General features: G+C 47.2%; 1 protein-coding gene across 1 annotated transcript in view; it reads left to right on the forward strand.

Moving 5' to 3' along the window:
* TMEM131L (transmembrane 131 like) overlaps nucleotides 1-22496 on the forward strand; it is a 580656-nt gene that overhangs the window by 297120 nt on the left and 261040 nt on the right. The window contains exon 7 of the mRNA XM_086962316.1: nucleotides 9125-9235. Within this exon, the coding sequence (XP_086818442.1) occupies nucleotides 9125-9235 (111 nt within the window). The remainder of the gene's footprint in view (nucleotides 1-9124; nucleotides 9236-22496) is intronic.

Genomic DNA, 22496 nt, shown 5'->3' on the forward strand with positions numbered 1-22496 from the left:
CAATCTAAGGATGGAGCCGATGCCCATGCGCACTATTGTCCAAAGGAGGAGTCAGCTATCCTGTGACTTCCAAAGACTTTTCAGGACAAAAACAGCAGACATCCGGGCCCAACACTAGATGACGATCTATGCACAGTGTGTAACTCCGAAGCTCTACATGCCAAGAACAGATGCATACTGGTAAGTAACATTTTCCTTATAAGGTAATCCACCATTTCCCTACAGAGTAGAATATTCAACTTTACATGTCCTAGTTTTAAATGCCATGCACCCTATACTATCTGTAGCACGGCCTGTCTTAGGTGTGACCTTTTAAGATTTTAAAGACCGGGTTAGGCCTGTCAAAAGGGTTATTTTGACAGGCCCAAATTTGCAGTGATAGGCCTGCAGTCATGCTTGTATTGTCACTGCAGTGAGTGGCACAATGAGTGCTGCAGCCCACTGGTGACATTTAACTTGGCTACCATATACCAGGCACAAATAGGTAAGTTAAATAAGCCAATGAGGTGTATACCAATTTTACTATTTTGAAAGGAGGAGGGCAAGCACTTTGCCACTGGATAGCAGTGTTCTACAGCCAGCAAAAAAGGGGTTCAGTAAATAGGCCCCTAAAATCTGGAGTGACCCTTCAAACAGGACCCATTTCAAGCAGTGGCCTGCATGGGCAGTAGACAACCATGGGTGTCTTTGCATTTTAAAACTGTATTTTGTTTACAAAGTAGCTGTATTGTTTGAAAGAAAATGGAGCTGAAAAAAAGTTTTCAGTCTTTGAGGAGTCTGTAGTATTTCAGTGGTTTGCAATTAGAATTATGGTCCCAAACCATTGAAATATCAAGGTACACATTGCTATTTGAAAGGGTTGCCCAATGCGTACCCATTCCAAATAGCTATTGGGAAAACATTTTTGAGCCTATTTAGCAATTCTGAAAAACTTATCTGAATCGCTAAATATGTTTAGTAAATATGAAACAAATATGTGGTCGTAAAACTTAAAATGTAGCAATTCACTGGGGGTTAAGAATGCTAAAGCACTAAGAACATCTTGCCCTTTGTTGCCAACATCGGTCTCCAATGTGTGTCCTCTTATGAGTGGGTACAATGAGCATCTGAATGAAAACTAGAGCTACGGGACAAGATATCCCAAAAAAATGCCCTCCATGCAATAACTTAGGTAATATACCTCCCTTACCCACACTTATCAGCATAAGCAGGGACTGCCACAGAGCCAGTAAGCAGGTGAACTACGTCCCACTTAAATGGTAATTAGTTGTTAATGATAGTCTTTTGTTTGAAGACAAAATTAATCGACACAACTAACTACGTTATAGGTAGGCCTGGGCATAGTTTCCGGAAAATAAATATTGTTACGTGGAGTTCTGCAAGAGGAAGAATGTGTTTGGTCTCACCTTTCGCATTGTCAGCGTCTGGTGTTTGCCCAGCGCTGTAAATCAGCATGAACAGCACCATGCGCAGTGCAAGAGGTTGCTACTTCTTTTCTGACGCTTGAGTATATTTTCAACTTGAGTGGCAGCTTTTGCAACGCGAACGAAAGGTTTCTCAATTCGAGCGGTCGCAACCATCTGACACTGCCCGCATTGAGAAATCCGACCATGCGTGGTGAGCAGTCTCGCTCGCACAGAAACAAAATGAACATGGGAGAAAGCTAATAAAGAAAAAGTAAGAATGGAAGGAAACAGATGTGTTAGCAGAAAGGAGAAAGAAAGAACGGGAAGAGGGAAGAAGGGTCACAGGACAGCATGGAAACATGGAAGAAAACTAAATGTGAAAGGAGTGTGTAACTGACTTGTTTGAGGCGTAAAATGATGGATAAATGGAAGGATCAACAGAAGAAAGGATGAAATGATATTCATGAGATTTAATTATCTCCATCTGAGGAATAATCAGATGGAGATGAATGAATGAATAAATGGATGGATGAAATGACTGATTAGTACATGAATATAATGATGGGCCAAAACATGTAACAATGGATGAATAAAAAAGTATAGCAGGATGGAGCAATCAGTGGGTAGATTTATAAGTAAAAGGAAGGACAGATTGACGTATGCATGGAACGGTGAACAGATGTGTTTAACGCCCAAAATTTGGGAGGGCAATTTGATGATCTGTGCAGACCCAAGCACTAACAACAAAAGCCTCCTATCTTTAGAGCTTCTTCGTCTTCATGCAGACGGATCTTGGCCGTCGTCGTAGAATGGAGCTGTTCCAAGTTTTCCTTTCCAATATAATCAACCTATATTTTTAAGTTAATGATGAGAAGTTTGTATTCGTTTTTAAAGTTTTATTTCTTACTTAGAGATTATTTTTATATTAATAGTATTGTTGTTTTTATTCAGTAAATTTACAAAATATCAAGAAAAGGTTTTGTTAGATTCTGTATACTATAGACTGCGTGTTACATAAAGGAAATAGTCCCTATCTAAATCTAAGAGTTGTTACCTAAATAAGAACCCATAAAGAGTTCTCTTGGAAAAGAGCAAGATTCTGGAGCATGTATTTAGCTTAAGAATGTATTCCCCATAAAGAATAGTTCAGGAACGAAGCAGAAACTGTTCAAAAGATCAAAGAAAAGTAATCACAGCAGTAGCTATGATCTGCTGTACGAGAAAGTCTCCCTGCCAAAAGGTCATGATAATAGGAAATTGCTGTTAGCAGTAGCACACAACACTGGGCAAAAGTAAAGATAATGCATAACGCATTGAGGGTTAGGTGATATGAAAAAATAAAGTCGAATGGTATTCAATACCCTCCAAAGCATTAAAAAAACCTCTCTAACTAGAAACACGTATATATGAAAACATTTGCAACATTCTGCACGGTTTGTCCAAAGAAATGGGTTTTCTAATGGTCTGTTGTCTCTCCTCCCATTTCCCACCGTAAACATTCACGCCGGTGAGCAGTTATCTAAAAGTTTCTAATATGTTTTGCACTAGGTACATGAGGGAAAGTTCTCGTAAGAACCCTTGCAGGCCTATTCTGTTGGCTGTTGTCAGTATCCCATTGTGTGGATAATAAAGGGCTAGTCAAAGGCAATAAAACATTTCTATTGGTAAATCTTGAGAGCATGCAAACCAATCACTTCAGAATGTTCAACATTGCTGATACTCTCTATTGACTATAAAATATAGAAGAATGCATTGTTTATTACAATGAGGAAATCTCATGGTGTGGGAAAGCAATAGAAATGCATCTTATGGTGTGAGGAAACAAAAAATGCATTTCTCTTAGAACAGCACATTTTATTATCAAGCCGAAGTCGCCAAAATATTTTTCAGGCCTTCTCGTGTTAGCACATTAGGTACGAGAGCTTACTACTTATTTAAGCTACACGTTCATTTTTTACACATACAAAAAGCATCTTCTCCGATGGTTAAACCTGCGTTATTTATTACATTTTCATTTTCCTTTCTACAGACACGGAAAAGGTAAACACATTTTTGAAGGACCGGAACGGTTTCTTCATTGTTAATCAAGGCAAGTTTTATGAGAAATGTACACTTTAACAGTCGGAAGGACAATAGGTGGAAGGATGATGAGGGCAAAAGGAACTTATTAAGGAGGATCTGATTTGCTCACTTCACATGCTCAATGTAATTAGAAGTATGTTTCGAGTGGGGGGTATTTTTATTTTCTGACTTCTTTCTTGCCGCCATGCATACACCGTGGTAATTTATGAAATATTAGACACCCACCACAAAATGCAAGTAAATATGTAAATTCCTGTCACAGCCCAGACGAAGATAGATAAATAAGAATAGGATAGAAACATATGGTTGTTGCTTTCCAAGTAAGGGAAGAGTCTGAAGCCTTAGTGACTTAGAACAACTTCTTTAGTCTTATTTGTGAAGTGATTCCTAAGATAATAGTCACCTTCCCTCTCTATTGAGAGACATGTCAGTCCTCGTATGACAAATTCTTTCCTGGGTTCCAGCATTTGGAAAGCATACTTGCTGTGCCTGGCAGATCTCTGTATTAAAGATACATTTTGGGTGAGTTTTGTCTATTAACAACTGGCCACTGCAGGTCTTGCATTAACCAGGACACATACATAAGTAGTGTGCACCTTACCAATGTGTTCTAGGGCTGGGATGCACAGTTCTCTGAGCTGTTTCAAGACTAGGAAAAGAAAAATATAATCCTTCTTTATACTTTGTAGTTCACGCCGTGATCTGCCGACAAAATTAATTTCCTTAACCAAGAGCTGCACAGCCTGCAGATCTATGATCCTTAAATGGAACAGGCCTCTAGTAAACAAGCATGCCAACCTGATGCACGTTCTACACAACCTAAAGTTGAGCAAATATTAATCGCTTTGAGGTAATCTTTTCTTGAAATTAGAGATGAACCTGGCCCCAACTGTGCGTAATGAAAACACAGGCACAGACAGACTACACATAGGCGCTGTCCACCAAAAGCCTCTTCGGCTCTGTCCTGGTAAGATGGCATCAACTGATGACTACAGCCCTTCGACTGTCATTGTTGAGTAATGTAGTGTCCAGCCTCCCTCAGTTTTCTAGTGCCCGAGTAAAGTAGGTTGACACAGAGATCCACCAAAATATAGTAAAGTTTACAACTGCTAGGTGTAAGAGTAGACAGAGTAACAATTCAGTTCTTTACTGTCCTAGCACTCGATTCTGCAAAAGGTGATCTTGAATGTTGAATCGGGTGTGTTGAAGCGGGTGGAATGGGGCCAACTCATACAGACTTCCTCACATTCTAGCCCTACGTCACTTTAATCATCAACTGAGGGATTTTTCAGGAGCATTAATTTTCTTGGCAGTGCAGTCTTTCCTAAACATTGGCCCACTGCTTCTAAGAAGGTCCCTGGACTACTTTGAAAATCTCACTTGGGGTTTGTACTGTCAAAGCTCTTAAATTGAAGTCCATCAATCAGCATTTGTACAGTGCAACACTGTCACTCTTAGAGGTGTCTGGAGGCAGAGGATGCTGTGTCTGTCGAAAAGCCAGGTCTGGAGTCTCTTTCTGAAGTCTGCCTGGGAAGGTGCTGTTCGGAAGTGGGTGGGGGGGTTGTTCCAGGTCTTGAAGACCAAGTAGGAGAAGGAGCGGCCCCCACTGCGGCTGCGACCGATGCATGTCAAGTCAAGTCATAAAATTTGTATAGCGCACTACATACCCAGAGGGTTTCAAGGCGCTTAGGAAGGGGAGGAGGATTATTTGTCAAATATCCACGTTTTAAGCTGCTTTCTGAACGCCAGGTGGTTCTGGGTGAGGCGAAGGTAAGCGGGGAGTGAGTTCCATGTTTTAGCAGCCAGGTATGAAAAGGATCTGCCTCCCATGGTGGTCTTGTTGATGCGAGGTACAGTGGCGAAGGCTTGGCTGGAAGAGCGTAGTTGGCGGGAGGGGGTGTAGAAGGACAGTCGAGAGTTGAGGTAATCTGGTCCGATGTCGTAGAGTGATTTGTGTGCGTGTGTAAGCAATCGGAAAGTGATCCTCTTATTGACGGGTAGCCAGTGGAGGTCTTTAAGGTGACCAGAGATGTGTTCGTTGCGTGGGATGTCTAATATGAGCCTGGCTGAGGCGTTTTGGATTCGTTGGAGTTTCTTCTGGAGTTTAGCGGTGGTACCTGCGTAGAGGGTGTTTCCGTAGTCCAGTCGGCTCGTGACCAGAGCGTGGGTGACTGTTTTCCTTGTTTCGGAGGGGATCCAGCGAAATGTTTTTCTGAGCATGCGAAGAATGTTAAAGCAGGAAGAGGATACGGCGCTGACTTGTCTGTTCATTGAGAGTGAAGAATCCAGGATGACGCCAAGGTTCCGTGCGTGGTCTGTCGGGGTGGGTGCTTTTCCGAGGGCTTCCGGCCACCAGGAGTCGTCCCAAGCAGAGGGGGATGTACCTAAGATGAGGACTTCTGTTTTGTCTGAGTTCAGTTTCAGACGGCTTTGTTTCATCCATTCGGCGACTTCTTTCATTCCTTCGTGTAGGTTAGTTTTGGCGGTGTTGGGGTCCTTGGTGAGAGAAAGGATCAGTTGAGTGTCGTCCGCGTAAGAGATGATGTTGAGGTTGTGTTGGCGGGCGATGGCCGCGAGGGGGCTCATGTATACGTTGAAGAGGGTGGGACTGAGTGAGGATCCTTGAGGTACGCCGCAGATGACTTCAGAGGCCTCGGATTTGAATGGAGGAAGGCGGACTCTCTGGGTTCTTCCGGTGAGGAACGAGGTGATCCATTCAAGTGCTTTTCCTTGGATTCCGATGTTATTGAGGCGTTGTAGAAGGGTGCTGTGGCAGACTGTGTCGAATGCTGCAGAGAGGTCGAGGAGGATGAGGGCGACTGTGTCTCCATTGTCCAGTAGAGTTCGAATGTCGTCTGTTGCTGCGATGAGGGCGGTCTCAGTGCTGTGTTTTGCTCGGAAGCCAGATTGTGAGGTGTCGAGGGATTTGTTGGCTTCGAGGAAGGCAGCGAGCTGGTTGTTGACGGCTTTCTCGATGACTTTGGCCGGGAATGGAAGAAGTGAGATGGGGCGGTAGTTTTTGAGTTCGGTGGTGTCTGCTGTTGGTTTTTTCAGAAGGCCGGTGAGTTCAGCGTGTTTCCAGTCTTCTGGGAAGGTAGCGGAGTTGAAGGAGCAGTTGATGACGTCTCGGAGGTGCGGTGCTATGACGGAGTCTGCTTTGTTGAAGATGTGGTGAGGGCATGGGTCTGTGGGGGATCCAGAATGGATGGAATTCATCAGGCGGATGGTTTCCTCAGTGGAGATTGGGTTCCAGGCGTTGAGGGTGTTTACGGGGGGAAGATGGTCAGCAGATGGTAGGGTGGGTTGTTTTCCGGGTTGGTTGTCAAAGCTGTTGTGGATGTCTGCAATCTTGTTGTGGAAAAAAGAGGCTAGGGAGTCGCAGAGGGTTTGAGAGGGGGTGATGTCGTTGGAGTTGGCCGAGGGGTTGGAAAATTCCTTGACGATGTTGAAAAGTTCCTTGCTGTTGTGGGCGTTGTTGTCAAGTCGATCTTTGAATGCTGTTTTCTTGGCTTTTCGGATCAGTTGGTGGTGAGTGCGGGTGGCGCTTTTGAAGGCGTCCTTGGAGCTGGTGGTTGGGTCTTTTTTCCAGGCTTTTTCAAGGGAGCGGCATAGTTTCTTGGATTTCTTAAGATCATCGTTGAACCATGAGGCCTTCTTGCTGCCAGGTTTGCTTTGACGTTTTTTCAGTGGTGCTAAGGTGTCAGCGGTGTTGGATAACCATAGGGTGAGGTTGGAGGCGGCTTCGTTGGCGTTGGAAGAGAGGGCTGGGGAGATTCGAAGGAGCGATGCGGAGATTTGGTCCGTGGTGATTTTGTTCCAGTTTCTTTGCAGGGTAGGTTGGGAGTGGGTGATGGGTTTCGGCTTGTTGTAGGTGAAGTGAACGCAGCTGTGGTCGGTCCATAGGAGATCCGTAGTGTGGCTGAAGGAGACATGATTGCTGGAAGAGAAGATGGGGTCGAGTGTGTGACCTGCGATGTGGGTGGGGGAAGTGACTAGTTGTTTAAGTCCGAGGTTGGCGAGGTTGTCCACGAGGGTGGCGGTGTTGTGGTCGTTTATCTTTTCAAGGTGAAAGTTGAGGTCTCCCAGAAGGATGTAGTCTTTGGAGGGGAGCGCGTGTGGAGAGATGAAGTCCGTGATGTCTTCACTGAATTTGGCGCGGGGTCCTGGTGGTCTGTAGAGGAGGGTGCCTCTGAGGGTGGTCTTGGGGTCGATGTGGATCTGGAAGTGAAGGTGTTCGGAGTTGGCGAGGTTGGTGTCAGAGCTGGTTGAGATGCGGATAGATTTCTTATGGACGATAGCGATTCCTCCTCCTGTGTGGCTGGTACGGTCTTTGCGAGTGATCTTATAGTCTTCAGGGATGGCAATGGTGATGTCTGGTGCGGAGGAAGCATTCATCCATGTTTCCGTAAGGAAGGCGACGTCTGGAGAGACGGTGTCTAGTAGGTTCCATAGGTCAATGGCGTGTCTGTGGACCGAGCGGGTGTTGAGAAGGATGCATTGTAGGTTGCTGGGGTCGGGAATCTGTGGTGTAGTCGTAGCGGAGATGTTGTCGGTGCCGCTGAATTTGCAGGAGTAGCAGGAGAAAGGCCCATGGGTGTATCCAGGAGCGGCTTGGACGCAATAGGGGGCGCGACCGGGGTTAAGGGCTAGGAGGGTGGCGGCATCGTAGGTAACGCGGGGGGGCTGGGCAGCGCGGGGGGCAGGGGGTCTGGCGCTGGGCGCGGTCCAGGCGCGGACGGGCGTAGACGGGCTTACCTTTGGCGCACCTTCGGCGCGGATTGGGCGCGGTCGCTGCGCGTGAACGCTGCGCGCGGGAACTCCTGTCATATATGGATAGTGGAGGGGGAGGGGCGAGGGCGTCTCAGCTGGGGGGCGGGCACACGAGGACGACGAGAACAACAAACAAAATGGAGGCGGAGGGGGGAGGCACAGCGGAGCGCTACAGGTAAACGCGCTGGTAACGCTATGGAAGCGGACACAAATGTACAGAGCGCAAAAGAAGCAAAGCGCTAGAATGGCACTAAGCAGGCGGAATGAAATAAAATGCCAAAATACGATCACATACACAGAGCGCCAATGCAGTATAATGAAATGGCAAGATACGAGCACACACACAGAGCGCTAATGTAGTATACAATTCAGGCAGGTAAACAGTGCGCAGATGAAGCTAAGCGCTACTTCAGCAGGCGAAATGACAACAAATGGCTAAAACAGGCACAAGAAGCAATGCAGCGCTGAAATACCAGATGTCTGGAGGGACACTGGGAGCGACCCCTCAGCCCGTGAGGAAGGAGCGAGTGGGATGTGGGCGACGGCAAGTGAGGATTTAATGGCTCTGTGAAGAATTTCAAACTGGTATACTTGGAATAAAGCCATGACATAATGTGCAGTACATCTTGGGCAAAAGAGCAAGTGTTGGGACTGTGGAAAATGTATCCATTGTCTTTCTTATTCTGTCATTTATGCACTTTGAATGTTAGATTGCTCCAACGTGATTAACTTCAAGTTTGCATTTTGTTTGAAGACTCTTGTTCTGTCAGGTCACATATAGATTTACTGTAATGTACCAAAACTGTTGCCTTTTTGAGAGAAGGTCCCATAATAAAATCATCTAATCATGTTTTTTTTTACAATAGGTCTCTGGAACGGGATCTTCAGAAATCTCCTCAGAAGATTATGAAAAGCTACTTACATATGCACACTTATTGTTCCCGCAGTTTGTAGATGTTCAGCTTTCACAATCACAGGTACCTATCCCATAAAGAAAAAGTGTTATTTTATCTTCAATCACAAAATGGTAGCATACATAGTTAATTTGATTCCTTAATATTTAGCATATATTAGCGGTAATGTAAAGGTGTGCAGGGCATGATGTTACATAGTTGTTTATTTGCCTGTCTAAATTATATTTAGACAACTTCAATAGATTTAGATCTGTGCATAATGTTTTATGTATCTCGTAATAACAATAGGCTTTCAAGCTGAATGAATTCCGTTTTGTTTATTTCTCCATATTGCATTCTATTTAGATTTCATTTAATGCTCATAATATTAATTTGAAGCTTTTAGAAATCAGATATAAACCTAGTTATTAAATCTAAAATGTTTTGGATCCATTTAGTGTTCGGATCCTTAAGCCATTACTCTTTGCTTGTCTTGATTGTGGGGCAATATGTTTGACTTGTACCTCGCAGTAATTTTATTAAAAAAAATGTGCATCAAATACTGTACCCCTTCTCCCTCACCATACACAAGTTCTTTATGAAAGTTGGCATGCTAGGGACAGGATGATCATCCTTGATGTTAGTTTCTGCAAATTGTTGATTTTACGTTTTATCTAGTCTGTCACATTTCTACTCTTTTTTAGTTGTTTAATCCCCATCATGCTATAGCTGTTCAGCTTACCATACCAAATCTTATTGTTTTGAGTATTGACTCATCGAGCGGTTATTAATCGGGCCAGTTTCCTCGTGGTATTGCTCTTCAAAAACCCGTTCTGTATTGCTTTGTTCTTTTGCCGTCCCACCAGTCATAATGTGGTCTCCTCTGTGTCTTTCATTTTTATTGATGGAGACTGCTTGTCCTTCACCCCCTTTCATCCCCCTTTTTAGGTCTCGGCTAGAAACGCGTGAAGCGCGTTCTCGCCAGAGAACTATAGTCGGCGTCTCAGCAGTCTCAGAACGACGAAGGGAGTCAAGACCTAACCGCGCGCAGCGTTTCCCCATACGATAACGTTGTGCGTGCGGCCAGTTCTTGTCTCCACAGCATGGCATGGCAGACCGGATCGCGACGCGCGCCTCTCTGGAATGCAGGGGGAGTCTGCAGAGAGGCGCGCGGCGCTGATAAACAGCCATGCCTTTTTTTTTTCGTCCCGTCTGAGCGTGGAATGCGGCCGGATTCAAATTACAAACCGAGCATTTCTCATATGGAAATGTCCTGCTGGCTTGTATTTTCCTTTTCTTTTTTACACTTAGTCACTAATCAGACTTATAACTTACTTTACTTAATAACTCGACCATAAATGTTCTTGTTGTCTTCGGTTTAGCTCATCTCCTCTGCTCGAGTTCAGCTTTCGAGCCTGGTCTGCCGAACCATATGTGAGGCTCAGGACACTGCTTGTTCATTTTGTATGCGTGCAGCCGTTTGTCAATAATGCACGCCCGCTTTTATGTTTCTTCTTTATTTTTACTCTGTTTAAACAAAGCAAAACTGTTTAATGTGCGAAGTAATTTTGTGATGCGCGCAGTCACTTTAGAGTGTTGTCGCGACGGCGCTTCTTCTCACAGTGAGCCGCGGTTGCATATGAATTGTGTAAATTCATCACCCCTGCGTTTTTTAACAGACACTCATTCTAGTGTGTCAGCGCTGTGAAACACAAAATGCTCTTGTTTTCGCTGAGTTAGAGCGAGACACGTGTTCCCAATCTCTGATAATGCGCCTCTAGTAGTTAAACGTGCGTGTAAACACAGAGTGAATAAACTGACATTGTTCCCCATGAAGTCTCGGTGACAATCAAGCGTTAAAGGCATCTGAGTTTCTCCGCTACCTATAGACGGTGGATATGTGTGTGTGTTCGGTGCTCCTTGAGAGGGGTTCTGCCAGTTACGTTTTTTTTTTTGCAGTTTTTTTTATATAGCGCGAACTTGACCCGAATCAGGTTACAGAGTTCTTTACATGGCACTAGTTACGTTACACGAGGACATACATTCATTTTGTTAGGCACAGGGAGATTACGTGATTTGCCCAGAATCACAGGAGGTCTGCTTTTTGCAAACACTATGGGTAGGTTTCATATTAGTGTTTCTTCTGTTTGAGCGTGGACTTTCCCGTTTCCTGTGCCACAACGAAGTCCAGTTTTCCGTTTCTCTGTCTGCAGTTTTGAAAATGCAGCGCCCTTGTGAATGCCTCTATTCTCAGAAGACGAAGCGATGTTTGCCTCTTTGCTCCGATAATCTTGTGTGTGTGAGGCTTCTTTGGTGATTGGGATAGTCTAGTTCCTTGATTGGCTGCTTCGTTCCCAAGTGCCTTTCTCCTTCATTGTGAATACCTGTTCGCTGGAATGAGACACTGCACGCTCTGGTTCAGCTAGTTTCTCTTTTTCTTAGTAACATTGATACACTGATCCTCTATGCGTGTCTGCTCTGTAACACGTACTGGTCACCTGCGCCCTTACAATGACTAATCTTCTGGCAGAAGGTGCCCTCGCCCCTCACAAGTGCAAGCATTACGGAGACTCCTATCCCCTGATAGGAGGTAGCTAAGCAAGTCTTTAGCAGTCCCCAGCCTCCGGAGGAGTCTTACTTTAGTCTGTTTTCCCCTGACAGCTGAAGGTCTTAAAAGAGACGCTTTCATCATTGCAAAGGCAAATATTGCAAATTCTCTCTTCAGTGCTTAATTTGAGCCGGCACTTTTTTTTTTCTTCAGACATTTGCCCAGTGCTAAAGAGGGTAAACAAACAAAGCAGAAAGACGAGGAAGAGGACGGTGGAAAACCCTTCACCGAGGGAGAACGCAGGAACTTGCACGAGTGATGTAAAGGGACATTGAGTTTCTAGTAGTGGATTTAGATAGCTAGTTAAATAATTTTTATTGCACAATTAAAATCATTGCAATCTTGCTCGTTTGAAATCGGTATTAAGTGCATTTTTCTAGAATTATAAGAGATATATAACAGTTTGTCATCCTAGTATGCTGGGGATAAAAACGTTTAAACACCGCTTTATCAACTTCAAAACATGGGTATAACAAGCATTTGCAATGCAATAGGTCTTGCATTATTAAAGTTTAAGCTATTGGCATTGCTAAATATTGCAACACCAATAACTTTTGTTGCTGCAATATTTAGCAATGCCAATAGCTCAAACGTAATTAACCCGCGACCTATTGCATTGCAAATGCTTGTTTTCCTAGTTTTTTCTTCTATCACTTGTTCCTTCTTTGTTCGTGCTTCTTTTCTTCTTGTTTTCTTAGGTCAAGCCTACAAGACAGTGCAAGCTGTCTGGTTGAAAACGACCTATCGTGGGCTTAACAGTAACTTACAGGAGCTTACAGATTGCTCTTTGCTTACCATTGGTTGACTTTGACACAGATGTTTGCTTGTTTTTTTATTTGATAGCTTTCCTTGTCCTAGCTTGTCCATCTTTGTTTGTCCTCCCCTTGGAGCGTTTAGCCTGTATACTATCTTGCTGATAGGTTTCTGTCCTTCCACTGCTCATTTTTAGGGTACTGTTTTTTTCATTTTGGTTAATAAGAGTACATTAATTTTCAAGCTCTGGCCTTTTCTCTAGGGATTCCCAAAAGTTTACCCCTGTGCTCAGTTTGTCTCTTGTGTACTTCTCCCCTGCATTCCCTCACACTCTGCTGTCGCCCTCCTGTTCTTTTCCACATTCCCCTGTTGTGCTGCAATTTCGTGTGCTCCTTGATCTTGTGTGCTTTTTCCCCTGCCCTCTGTTTTTCGCTGCCCCACCATCCTTGCTCTGCGATCTTTTTTTCATGTCTCCTCTCCTCCACCCCTGTGATGCTCTGTCCCTAATGTAATTCTTTTCCTCTCTGTTACCCCACCTGCTCCTGCATTCGCACCTCTGTAACCCACGCACACCTGCGGTCCATTTTTAAAATTTTTTTTATTTGTGCTCTCATACTAAAAACATTTTTTTCAATATTCTTATAAAAGTTGCACATCCGCATCTTGAATCAATAAATATGTTGTTGATTTGAAGTTGTTGCGAGTTTGCACCTATAAGACTTTGATCAAAACTTTGACCAATTCCTTATTCTGGGAACTGTTACAACACAAAGCTTATACTCCTGTACTGAAAACTAAAGCCTGCACCCCTCCCCAGATGACCACCCCAGGAGCTCTTGGATAGGAGTTAATTTTAAAATCACTGACAAACTCTGCTGCCAGGTTCACTGTTTTAAGTGTTCGTCCACTGTTCTGATACACAGGCTGAATATTTCTTGGTTGGGGAGAGGGTTGTTTAACAATAGACCCCTTAATTTGCATTAGTAAGTGAAGAGGAAGGGGATGTGGTTATTCACTTGGATGCCTCTGCCTTCATTGGTTGTAGAGGTGGCAGACCCCGCCTTGTTGCCAGTTCACCAAGTTTGGACTTTTCCTTTGCAAGTTCTTATTGATTGCTTTATGCCAGGCCGGTCATTGAAGCAAACAAATACTACTGCAAAAATACTACCACACTTGGGTTTTTACTGATGCGTTAAGGTGCAAAACTGGAATAATGTGTCCTTTCAACCTAGAAAATGCAAAATATCTAGTAGAGGCACAGGAACATCTTTCAGCCCGTTTTTTTCTGCCCTCTAACTAGGGTCTAAATTCATTATAAAACAGGTTCTATTAATGTGTTGATTGTGATGGAGGGACTGAATTTTACCAAGAAAATAGAGGTTCTTGGCGCCTGCCCATTCCTTTTTCATCGTTTGGTTTTCCTTGTCATTCTTATTTGCCTACTTATTTTTGTCCCTGGTTCTCCACCTTGTATTTGTTCCTCCCGTGGAGCATATCCACTTTACAGTGTGTTTGCCTGGTACCTGTGCTTGATGTTAAAGAACTACTTTTCTTTTTATCGAAGCACTCCAAGAGTACAAGGGTTTTGATGCTCTTTCCTAGTGTACTTTTTGTGGTGATGGGGCCCTAGGCCCACATGGTGAAGTAAGAGACGACACAGGACACTAGTTATATGGTACAACTATGGCCATGAGCACGTGCGCTCGCCCCTTTTATTGGCAGCGTCACCTGACCCAGTGTCGTCTGTGGTGGGTGGGTGATTAGTGTAATACAGGGCTGCAACAACTAGACTGTGTCTTTGCAGAACACTACATCCCTCCCAAAGTTCAGGGAAAAGAAAACAAAATGTCCAACCTGCAAGAAAATAGAATAATACCAAATTACATCCCCAACAGGTTTTCTTCAGACTATCGGCTGGGAGAATGTTGAAAACAGTTCCTGGATTACAAAGTCAGTCAGATGAGCTTCACCTCAGCGGTGTACTTCAGATCATCCTTGTCTTGCTGCACTTATGTATATTGTTCAACACTTGGAACACCTGCGAGACCCCTCAAGGGTCAATCTCATTTTGCTCCAGGTACCCCTAGTCCAGTGGATGACAACGCTTGTTGGTTGATGGAGATGACTGCGGCACGAGAGGTCTTTCTTTGGATTTGCTGATCTTGATGCTTTCACACCTCCTGCCGGCCAAGTAACTTCCGACTTGCCTGTCTAGCCGGACTCCTCTCTCACTGGAGCCTTGAAGATTGGCCTCTCCTGCTTGGACTCTTCTCTCACTAGAGACGCTGGGAGGACCCTCTTGCCGGACACGATGGGACCCGGTGGACCGTGCGGGGCTTCGCATGAGCCGCGCAAAGGCGTCGCTGAGGAACTGCCAACGCACTCACCGCCAAGTCTTTCATGATGTCCTCGGGGGTGTTGATGTCATCCGCCAGGGTGTTCTTGCCGTTAGGATATGGATTCAGTGTCTTCACCAGACCGTTTCTCGTTGCCAGGTGTTTACCTGGGGCCTTCATGCTTCCTGTTGCCTGTCGTGGAGCTGCCGCTGCTGCACCTCTCCCATCCGGATTCCTCTCTCACAGGACATGCGGCCGAGGCACTTGTCCCCTGGACTGCCACTAGATCGCGTGGGCTGTGCGGGTCGCTGCGGAACTTCGGACATGGCCACAGTCGAGTCTTGTGTAGTCCACAAGGGTTGATTGTCTAGTGCTCGGGTATGCTCTGCTTCGGCAAGCTTCAGGTTCACGGGGCACCCATGCGGTTCTTCGATGGTTGGTCTCCTCAGGTGCAAGTTGTCGGGATTACTGGGATCCACACGGATGTTGCGATGTTCCTTGGACAGCACCGATGTTCCTGTGTGCTGACTGTTGCAATGCTCCTTGGACAGCACCGATGTTCCTGTGTGCTGACTGTTGTTCTCTCTCTTCTTCTGTGGAGTGATGTTGTGTTACTCCATTCTTCCTCTTCGTTCTCTTCCTCGACGCGGTCAAGTCTTCTTTCTTGCTTGCTCGTGCTAACCAGGCTTTTCCATGTAGCGGGCCCTCTACATGTCGTCCCCTTTGTCTTGTCCATGTTGTAGGACACTGTCTTCCCCTTACTTGTTGACTAGACCTGTCGTCGTATCTTCCTGGTACTTGATCACTTTTGTTGTCTTCAATCCGTATACCCTTCTTTGGTCAATTCCATCATGACCCTCCTGTCTCGTCGGGTTCCTTGGGCTCTACTGTTCTTCCTTCCTTTTCTTTCTGGCGTCGCGCCCTTCCTTTCCATGTTCCTTCTTGCGACGTGGTCTGGTCCTCTTGCTGTCGTTGGCCTTCCCGACCAGTCTTCCCCAGGCGGCGTGCACTCCACCTGTTTCTTTCTGGTCTGGGCATAGCTCTCCGGCATGGTGTTCTTCTCTTCACTGACTGGACCGTTTGTCGCGATCTTCTCTGTTGTTGCTTTTCTTTCCTTGGCGACCAGACTGGGTGGTCGGCTTTCATCTTGGGCATGAGTTGTCATGCTGTGCTATTTGCTTGGTGGTCGCTGTTCACCGTCACAGTGATTTTGCGTTGGCGCGCTTTGTCTGCGCGGAGGAGGGTTGCGTCACCGCTCCTGGTGCATCTCTGGTGCATGCCGCCATGCGTGCTGACGATGGCGTTCTGGTTGCTGCGAGATGTCGCTGTCTTTCTTGGGGACCTTCGTGCGCTGTCCCGTGGCGTTGGCGTGTCGCTGTGCCGCGTCACTCTGGCGCTCCTGATTCCTGGCGCTCCTGGCACGTTCCGGCGCAGTGCTGCGCGGTCCTGTCGTGCGGGTGTGGAGTTATGGCACTCCTGTCGCGTTCTTGCGCTTTGTGGTACGGTTCCTGCGTTTTCTGGCACGTTCCTGCGCTGTCTCCTTTTGTCCTCAGGAGGTTGCATATTGACGTGGCGTCATTCGGGCGTGGCTGTGTCCTTGTGCGTGGACAGATTCTCCTTGTGCTGTTGCGCAGTTACTTTGTGCGTCTGTTTTCTTGGTGCACTACTGTGTTTCAGTGGAGGTGCCTTGATTCTCTTGCTGTGGGTCGCCGCAGCCTGAGATTGCCTCTGTGGCAGAATGCTGGTGGCTCTTGACACTGTGCATAGCTACAGTCCTAGGGTGACTGCTTTGTGCAATGCTTGTTGCAGTTCCTTGTGGTGTGTGTGTGCAGTGGTGCTGGATGGCCACTAGATGGCATTGGAGCGTCTTTTCAGACACCGGCAGTCCTCTCCTCAGTGTGTTCCCTCTCTCTGACCGGTGCTAGGTTTTGCTGCCGCTGGGGTAGAGAGGTGCAAGCTCCATGGACTACAGGTAAGGTCCTTATTTGGCAGGGGCTTTGTGAGGAAGGGGTTGCTTTGTGAGGAAGGAGTTGGGGGGAACCTCGTTCCATTGGTGCCCCTTGCAGCTGGCCTCAGTCTTCCCGGGCTGCTCAGGGGGTTTGGTGCTGCAGCATGCCACTCTGTCTCCTTTGCGGTGAGTTTCTCCTTCCTCCCCCCAGTAGCCTCGCATTCCACACGCGGCCCGGTGGGGGAGGAGCGTCGGCCTTGCAGTGTCGGCCTTGTAGTGCTGCATGTCCTGGCTGCTCCTGCTGCTCTCCTTCGAGCGCTGTCCCTGGAGTCTCTGCCCCACTAAGGTGCTCCACCTTACTCGCGCTGCGGAGGGGGGCAGGAGTCAGTGCTGCAGTGCGGGTGACAGCATGCGCTGACGGCAGGCCGCGGACGAGTCTTGCCTCAAATGTTTATCCACCCTTGCCGTACTTCATACAAACGGCGGGGGACACGGCAGGCAGGCCGCGGGTGGGCTCCGCCGGCTCTGCTTAATCAAGGTTCATTCACCCTCGCAGCGGGGGACAGGAGGCATCGCAGGCAGGCCGCGGGTGGGCTCCGCTGGTCCTGCTTTCACATGGTTCACTGTAGGCCGCGGTTGCATGCGGGTGGGCTCCGCTTTGGCTATTAAGCGCCTGCCAGCTCCCCTCACGCTGCGGGCGCTCTTCGGCACAGTCTTTCACCCCTCCGCCGCACTTCACACACGCGGCGGGGGAAGGGGGGCGCTGCAGGCAGGCCGCGGGTGGGCTCTGTGAGTCCTGCTTAACTAAGGGCGATGCTGGCGCCGCTTACCACTGCTGGGGCACGGTCACTGTTCATAGCGGGTAGGCTCCGCTTCGTGGTGTGTTTTTCGGCGGCGCCGGCTGGCGGCCGCCATTGCGTAGTTCTGACCGTTGCGGGTGGGCTCCGCTTCACTCGGCCAGTGCCTGGCAGCTCCTTTCACACTGTGGGCACCTTCACCACGCCGCCACAGCCTTGGGATCACACGCTGCGCGGCGGGGGAGTCAGAGTAGGCTTCAGCTGGGTTCAGCGAGGTGGCCACTCGCGAGCCTCATTGTGCCTGAGGCACTTTCTGGAGCGGCTCACCTTCAGCCGGCTGGCCTTCCTCTTCTACGCGGGTGGGCTCCGCGTTCGGGGTACTTCTGGCTCGGTGGCGGCCGATGCGGGTGGGCTCCGCACGGCTCTCTATTCACCCCAGGCAGGGGGGCACACTCGCTGGGCACGGGAGGTGCGGGGTGAGCTCCCGGTCATCTCCTGCTTCGTGTTTTTGGCCCGGGGCTCAGCCGGGCCTCCTCTAATTGTCGCTTGCCGCAGGGGGGAGTGCTCATGGCACGAGCAGCATTCTCCTCCTTTTTCCCCTACGATTTCCTTGCAGCTGGCACGCGTGGCATCGCGTTACCGCCTCGTCGCCAATGTGGTGATGGGGCCCTAGGCCCACATGGTGAAGTAAGAGACGACACAGGACACTAGTTATATGGTACAACTATGGCCATGAGCACGTGCGCTCGCCCCTTTTATTGGCAGCGTCACCTGACCCAGTAACGTCTGTGGTGGGTGGGTGATTAGTGTAATACAGGGCTGCAACAACTAGACTGTGTCTTTGCAGAACACTACACTTTTCTCCCCCCTCTCGCGCTGCCGCCTTTCCCCGTGTGCTTCTCCCTGAACGCCTACCTGTTGAGCTTGCCCATGTGCATCTCTGTGTCGCTTCCAGGTTTCCCTGTTCTTCCCTGGGGTTGCATTTGTGATTCTGTGTCCCACTGTTTACCGCTGACGGGCTTCCGCCCTCCCCTTATTGCTTCCATGTCCCTCTGTCCTCCCCATCGCGTTTCCGTGCCTCCGCCATTCTCTGTGTTGCTTCCAACCCCTGTTGCTTCCCCTACTTGCTTTAAAGAATTTTGTTTTTGAATGCTTTTGTGCATTTTGTTACGTGGTGCACGTGCCTGCAAAATGACTTGGGCAGCCATGTGGAAGTTTTTTTTATTTCCAATTTCTTTTTTAGGTTCTGCTTGCAGGCAGCCATTATTTCCCATTCGCTGGCATCTTTATCACTCTTCGCTGACTTCTAATTCGACAGCGCGTGCAGTGCCGTCACTTCCAGAATCACTTCCTTGTTTGTGTGTGACGCATGACCGAATTATAGATTGATTTACGTTGATTAGTGTCCGTCCGCTTTGATTAAAGTACTATTTCTTCTTTTTTTTTTAAGTGCGAACATGACTGGGATGTATGAGGGCGCTTTACACGAGCACCAGTCACACTACATATGTTCACATTGTGCGCTTGGGTTGAAGTACGTTTTTTCCAGACTTGCCATTGTCAAAGTAGCAATGAAAGGCTGTAGCATTTTTTTGCTGTTATTTATATCTAGTGTGAAATCGAGCACTTTCCATGAGCACCAGAAACGTTGCACAAGGAGACATTCACATTCAGGCAAGGGAAGATTAGGGGTATGCCCAGAATCACAGAAGATTGAGCCAATGCCGAGATTCGAACATACTTCTCCACTTCCCAAGCCTTGAGCTCTGGCCATAACGCCACATCCTTTCCCCATTCACTTTTACAACCATGTACATAAGAAAACTGCAGGGCTCTCGAAGTAACAAGGCGACATCCACTTCATTACAAAAGCAACTGGTGCCTCAGACCGATGAAGCCCGTTGTGTGCAAAGGAAGGGACATGTACTGTGTGCATGATTGGTTCTTATGCATTTTATATTTGTTATAATGGGAGGTTTGGTCTAATATACCTACATTGCCTTTTAAATATGGTTCAACATTTTTAGAATGAGGAAGCTAGATGGAGTAGTACACACATCTCCTCTTCCCTCCATGTACCTATGCGTTTGTACTAGCAAACGTTGAAATAGACGCTTTACAATAAACTCCATGACCGCAGTATTTCATTAAAAGTACCAGGAAACTTGGAACGTACAGAAATAGCCATGCATCAAAGGGTGGAGAACGTGCTTGTCTGAACAGTCGTTCCAGTATTCTATCAGTTCACCCATATGTTCATCCAATTCATCCACGACCCATCATACCAACCCACTCAAATCCATACACTACCCATCTATTCATCACCCAACCACACTCCACATTCACCTATTTTCCAGCCAAATTAAAACAACCAACTCATCAGTTCACCTCACTATACTCATCCATCAATCCATCCATTCACCCATAGATTCCTTCACCCACCCACTTGAAAACCACCCCAAATCCATCCTCTAACCATCAGCCATCCATTTATTGCTAGGCACTCCGTGCCTAGATCTATTCCTCCATCCCAGCTTACCCCAACCAACCCATTTATGTACCCATCTAGCCAAACCCTACCAAGCAAACTCATCTATTCAACACACTGTCTGTCCATTCCGCCTCAGGCACTCTTTGACTCTATGTATCCATTCAGCCATCTGTTCATAGTGAGCATACCGGGTGCGAGTCGCCCTCCCATAAAAGACATGAAACAAGTTGTTGTCGTTCACCGCGTAGTCTTTTATTGAAACTTCAAGCAGTGTCATTAATCCTTTATTCATCTTGGATTATTAATCCTTTATTCATCTTGATTATGGTAAATCTGTAAAATACTTTGCTTATCAATGCCACAGCATATAAATAAATCTCAAAGTTGTACATTGTCATTATATTTACAACCCACTCTCCAAGGGGCCTTTTGCTTAACCTTCGGGCTGTGCCAGCAGGCCACAACCAAGATAGCCTGCTCTCCTTAAGTTGACCGCCCTCCGGTCAACGGAGCCGCAGGTAAATAATGTGCCTCCATGAGACAACCATACAGGGGTATACCCCCTTCAATGTTATAAACATATACCAAGGCATCTTGGGTAGGGGAGGAGAGGTCAAGGACCACCAGCAGGTCAGTCCCCCCTCTCCCGCCAGCCCAGAGCCCCACAATGACTGCTTGCCCTTTCCAAGGGGCAGCCAGTCCATACCAAAAAAGAAAGTCCACAGCCTTTTCTTGCCTGAGACCCCGCCATGCTCTTCCTTGTTGCAGGGATGGGTGGGTGGGTAATTCTTTTGCTGGTCTGCTGCCGCCGGAGGTGTTGGGAGAAGACAAAGAGGGTTAGTTCTGCCTCCCCCGAGGTTTTATACCCTCGGGGGAGGGAGGGTCGACCCTGCCTTCCTGACGACTCTGGGCTCCCGTGATAGGCTCACTTGGACCTGCTTTACTGGCTCCTCCCTGTCCTGTTGCTGCCTCGAGGACATCTCAGCTGGCTCCCACCCCGGATGCCCTCTAAGGGCGCCACGCCCCTAGGAGCGGGTGGCGCCGTCATAGTGTGCATACCGGGTGCGAGTCGCCCTCCCATAAAAGACATGAAACAAGTTGTTGTCGTTCACCGCGTAGTCTTTTATTGAAACTTCAAGCAGTGTCATTAATCCTTTATTCATCTTGGATTATTAATCCTTTATTCATCTTGATTATGGTAAATCTTTGAAATACTTTGCTTATCAATGCCACGGCATATAAATAAATCTCAAAGTTGTACATTGTCATTATATTTACAACCCACTCTCCAAGGGGCCTTTTGCTTAACCTTCGGGCTGTGCCAGCAGGCCACAACCAAGATAGCCTGCTCTCCTTAAGTTGACCGCCTTCCGGTAAATGGAGCCGCAGGTAAATAATGTGCCTCCATGAGACAACCATACAGGGGTATACCCCCTTCAATGTTATAAACATATACCAAGGCATCTTGGGTAGGGGAGGAGAGGTCAAGGACCACCAGCAGGTCAGTCCCCCCTCTCCCGCCAGCCCAGAGCCCCACAATGACTGCTTGCCCTTTCCAAGGGGATGCCAGTCCATACCAAAAAAGAAAGTCCACAGCCTTTTCTTGCCTGGGACCCCGCCACAGGGCGAGTAGCTTACTGGTCGCGCTCGCGCCCCCCCCCCCCCCCGACCGAAAAGACTTCACTGCTGGGAGCCACCTCTGCACCAATCCCCTGTTCATGTATGACCGGGAATCAGCCTCCGCTCTTACCACTGCCAGTTAATTCACAGCTGATGGCACGCTGGGCCCCCCAACGGTAACTCACCATCTATCATAATGCTTATGTGGAGGCCTGATCAAGACAAATGCACTGTAGTGAGCTGACTGGCACAAAGCCAAGAAACCCCATATCTGGCACCTTAGTGGCTTTCCTCACTTGCTGCTTTTCACCCTTTTTATCCAGCCGACCTGTGGCTGCCAACCGTATTGTAGGAGGTAAACAGTTAATAAATTAACGTCCAGGCTGACTGCAAATACCTGTAGTGACATGCAATCCTTGTCAAACTACCTGGCATGTATTATCCTCAGAATAATTATACATTCAAGATTGCAGGCCTGTGAAGCGGCTCGAGATTCAATGTTCTTGGAGGCTACTTCACCCATTGTCCAATATAATGCATGGCCAACCAAGCCCAAGGAAAATTATGCATGGAATAAATAATGCGAAGATTTCACAGCTGCTGATGGAGCCTAATTTTAGCTAATGAAGTATTTGCAGTAATATGTGAACTTTTACCCTTAAATTAACTGCAGGCGGTTACGTTAAAGATGTCTTCATATCTAAAATGAATTCAAACTTCATAACCCCACAATGGGAAAAGTGAACGCATTAAACATGAGTCTTTACAGACTGGAACATAGACTTACAGGCA

Source organism: Lissotriton vulgaris, chromosome 3_1, assembly GCF_964263255.1.
Source record: "Lissotriton vulgaris chromosome 3_1, aLisVul1.2, whole genome shotgun sequence".
Taxonomy (NCBI): Eukaryota; Metazoa; Chordata; class Amphibia; order Caudata; family Salamandridae; genus Lissotriton; species Lissotriton vulgaris.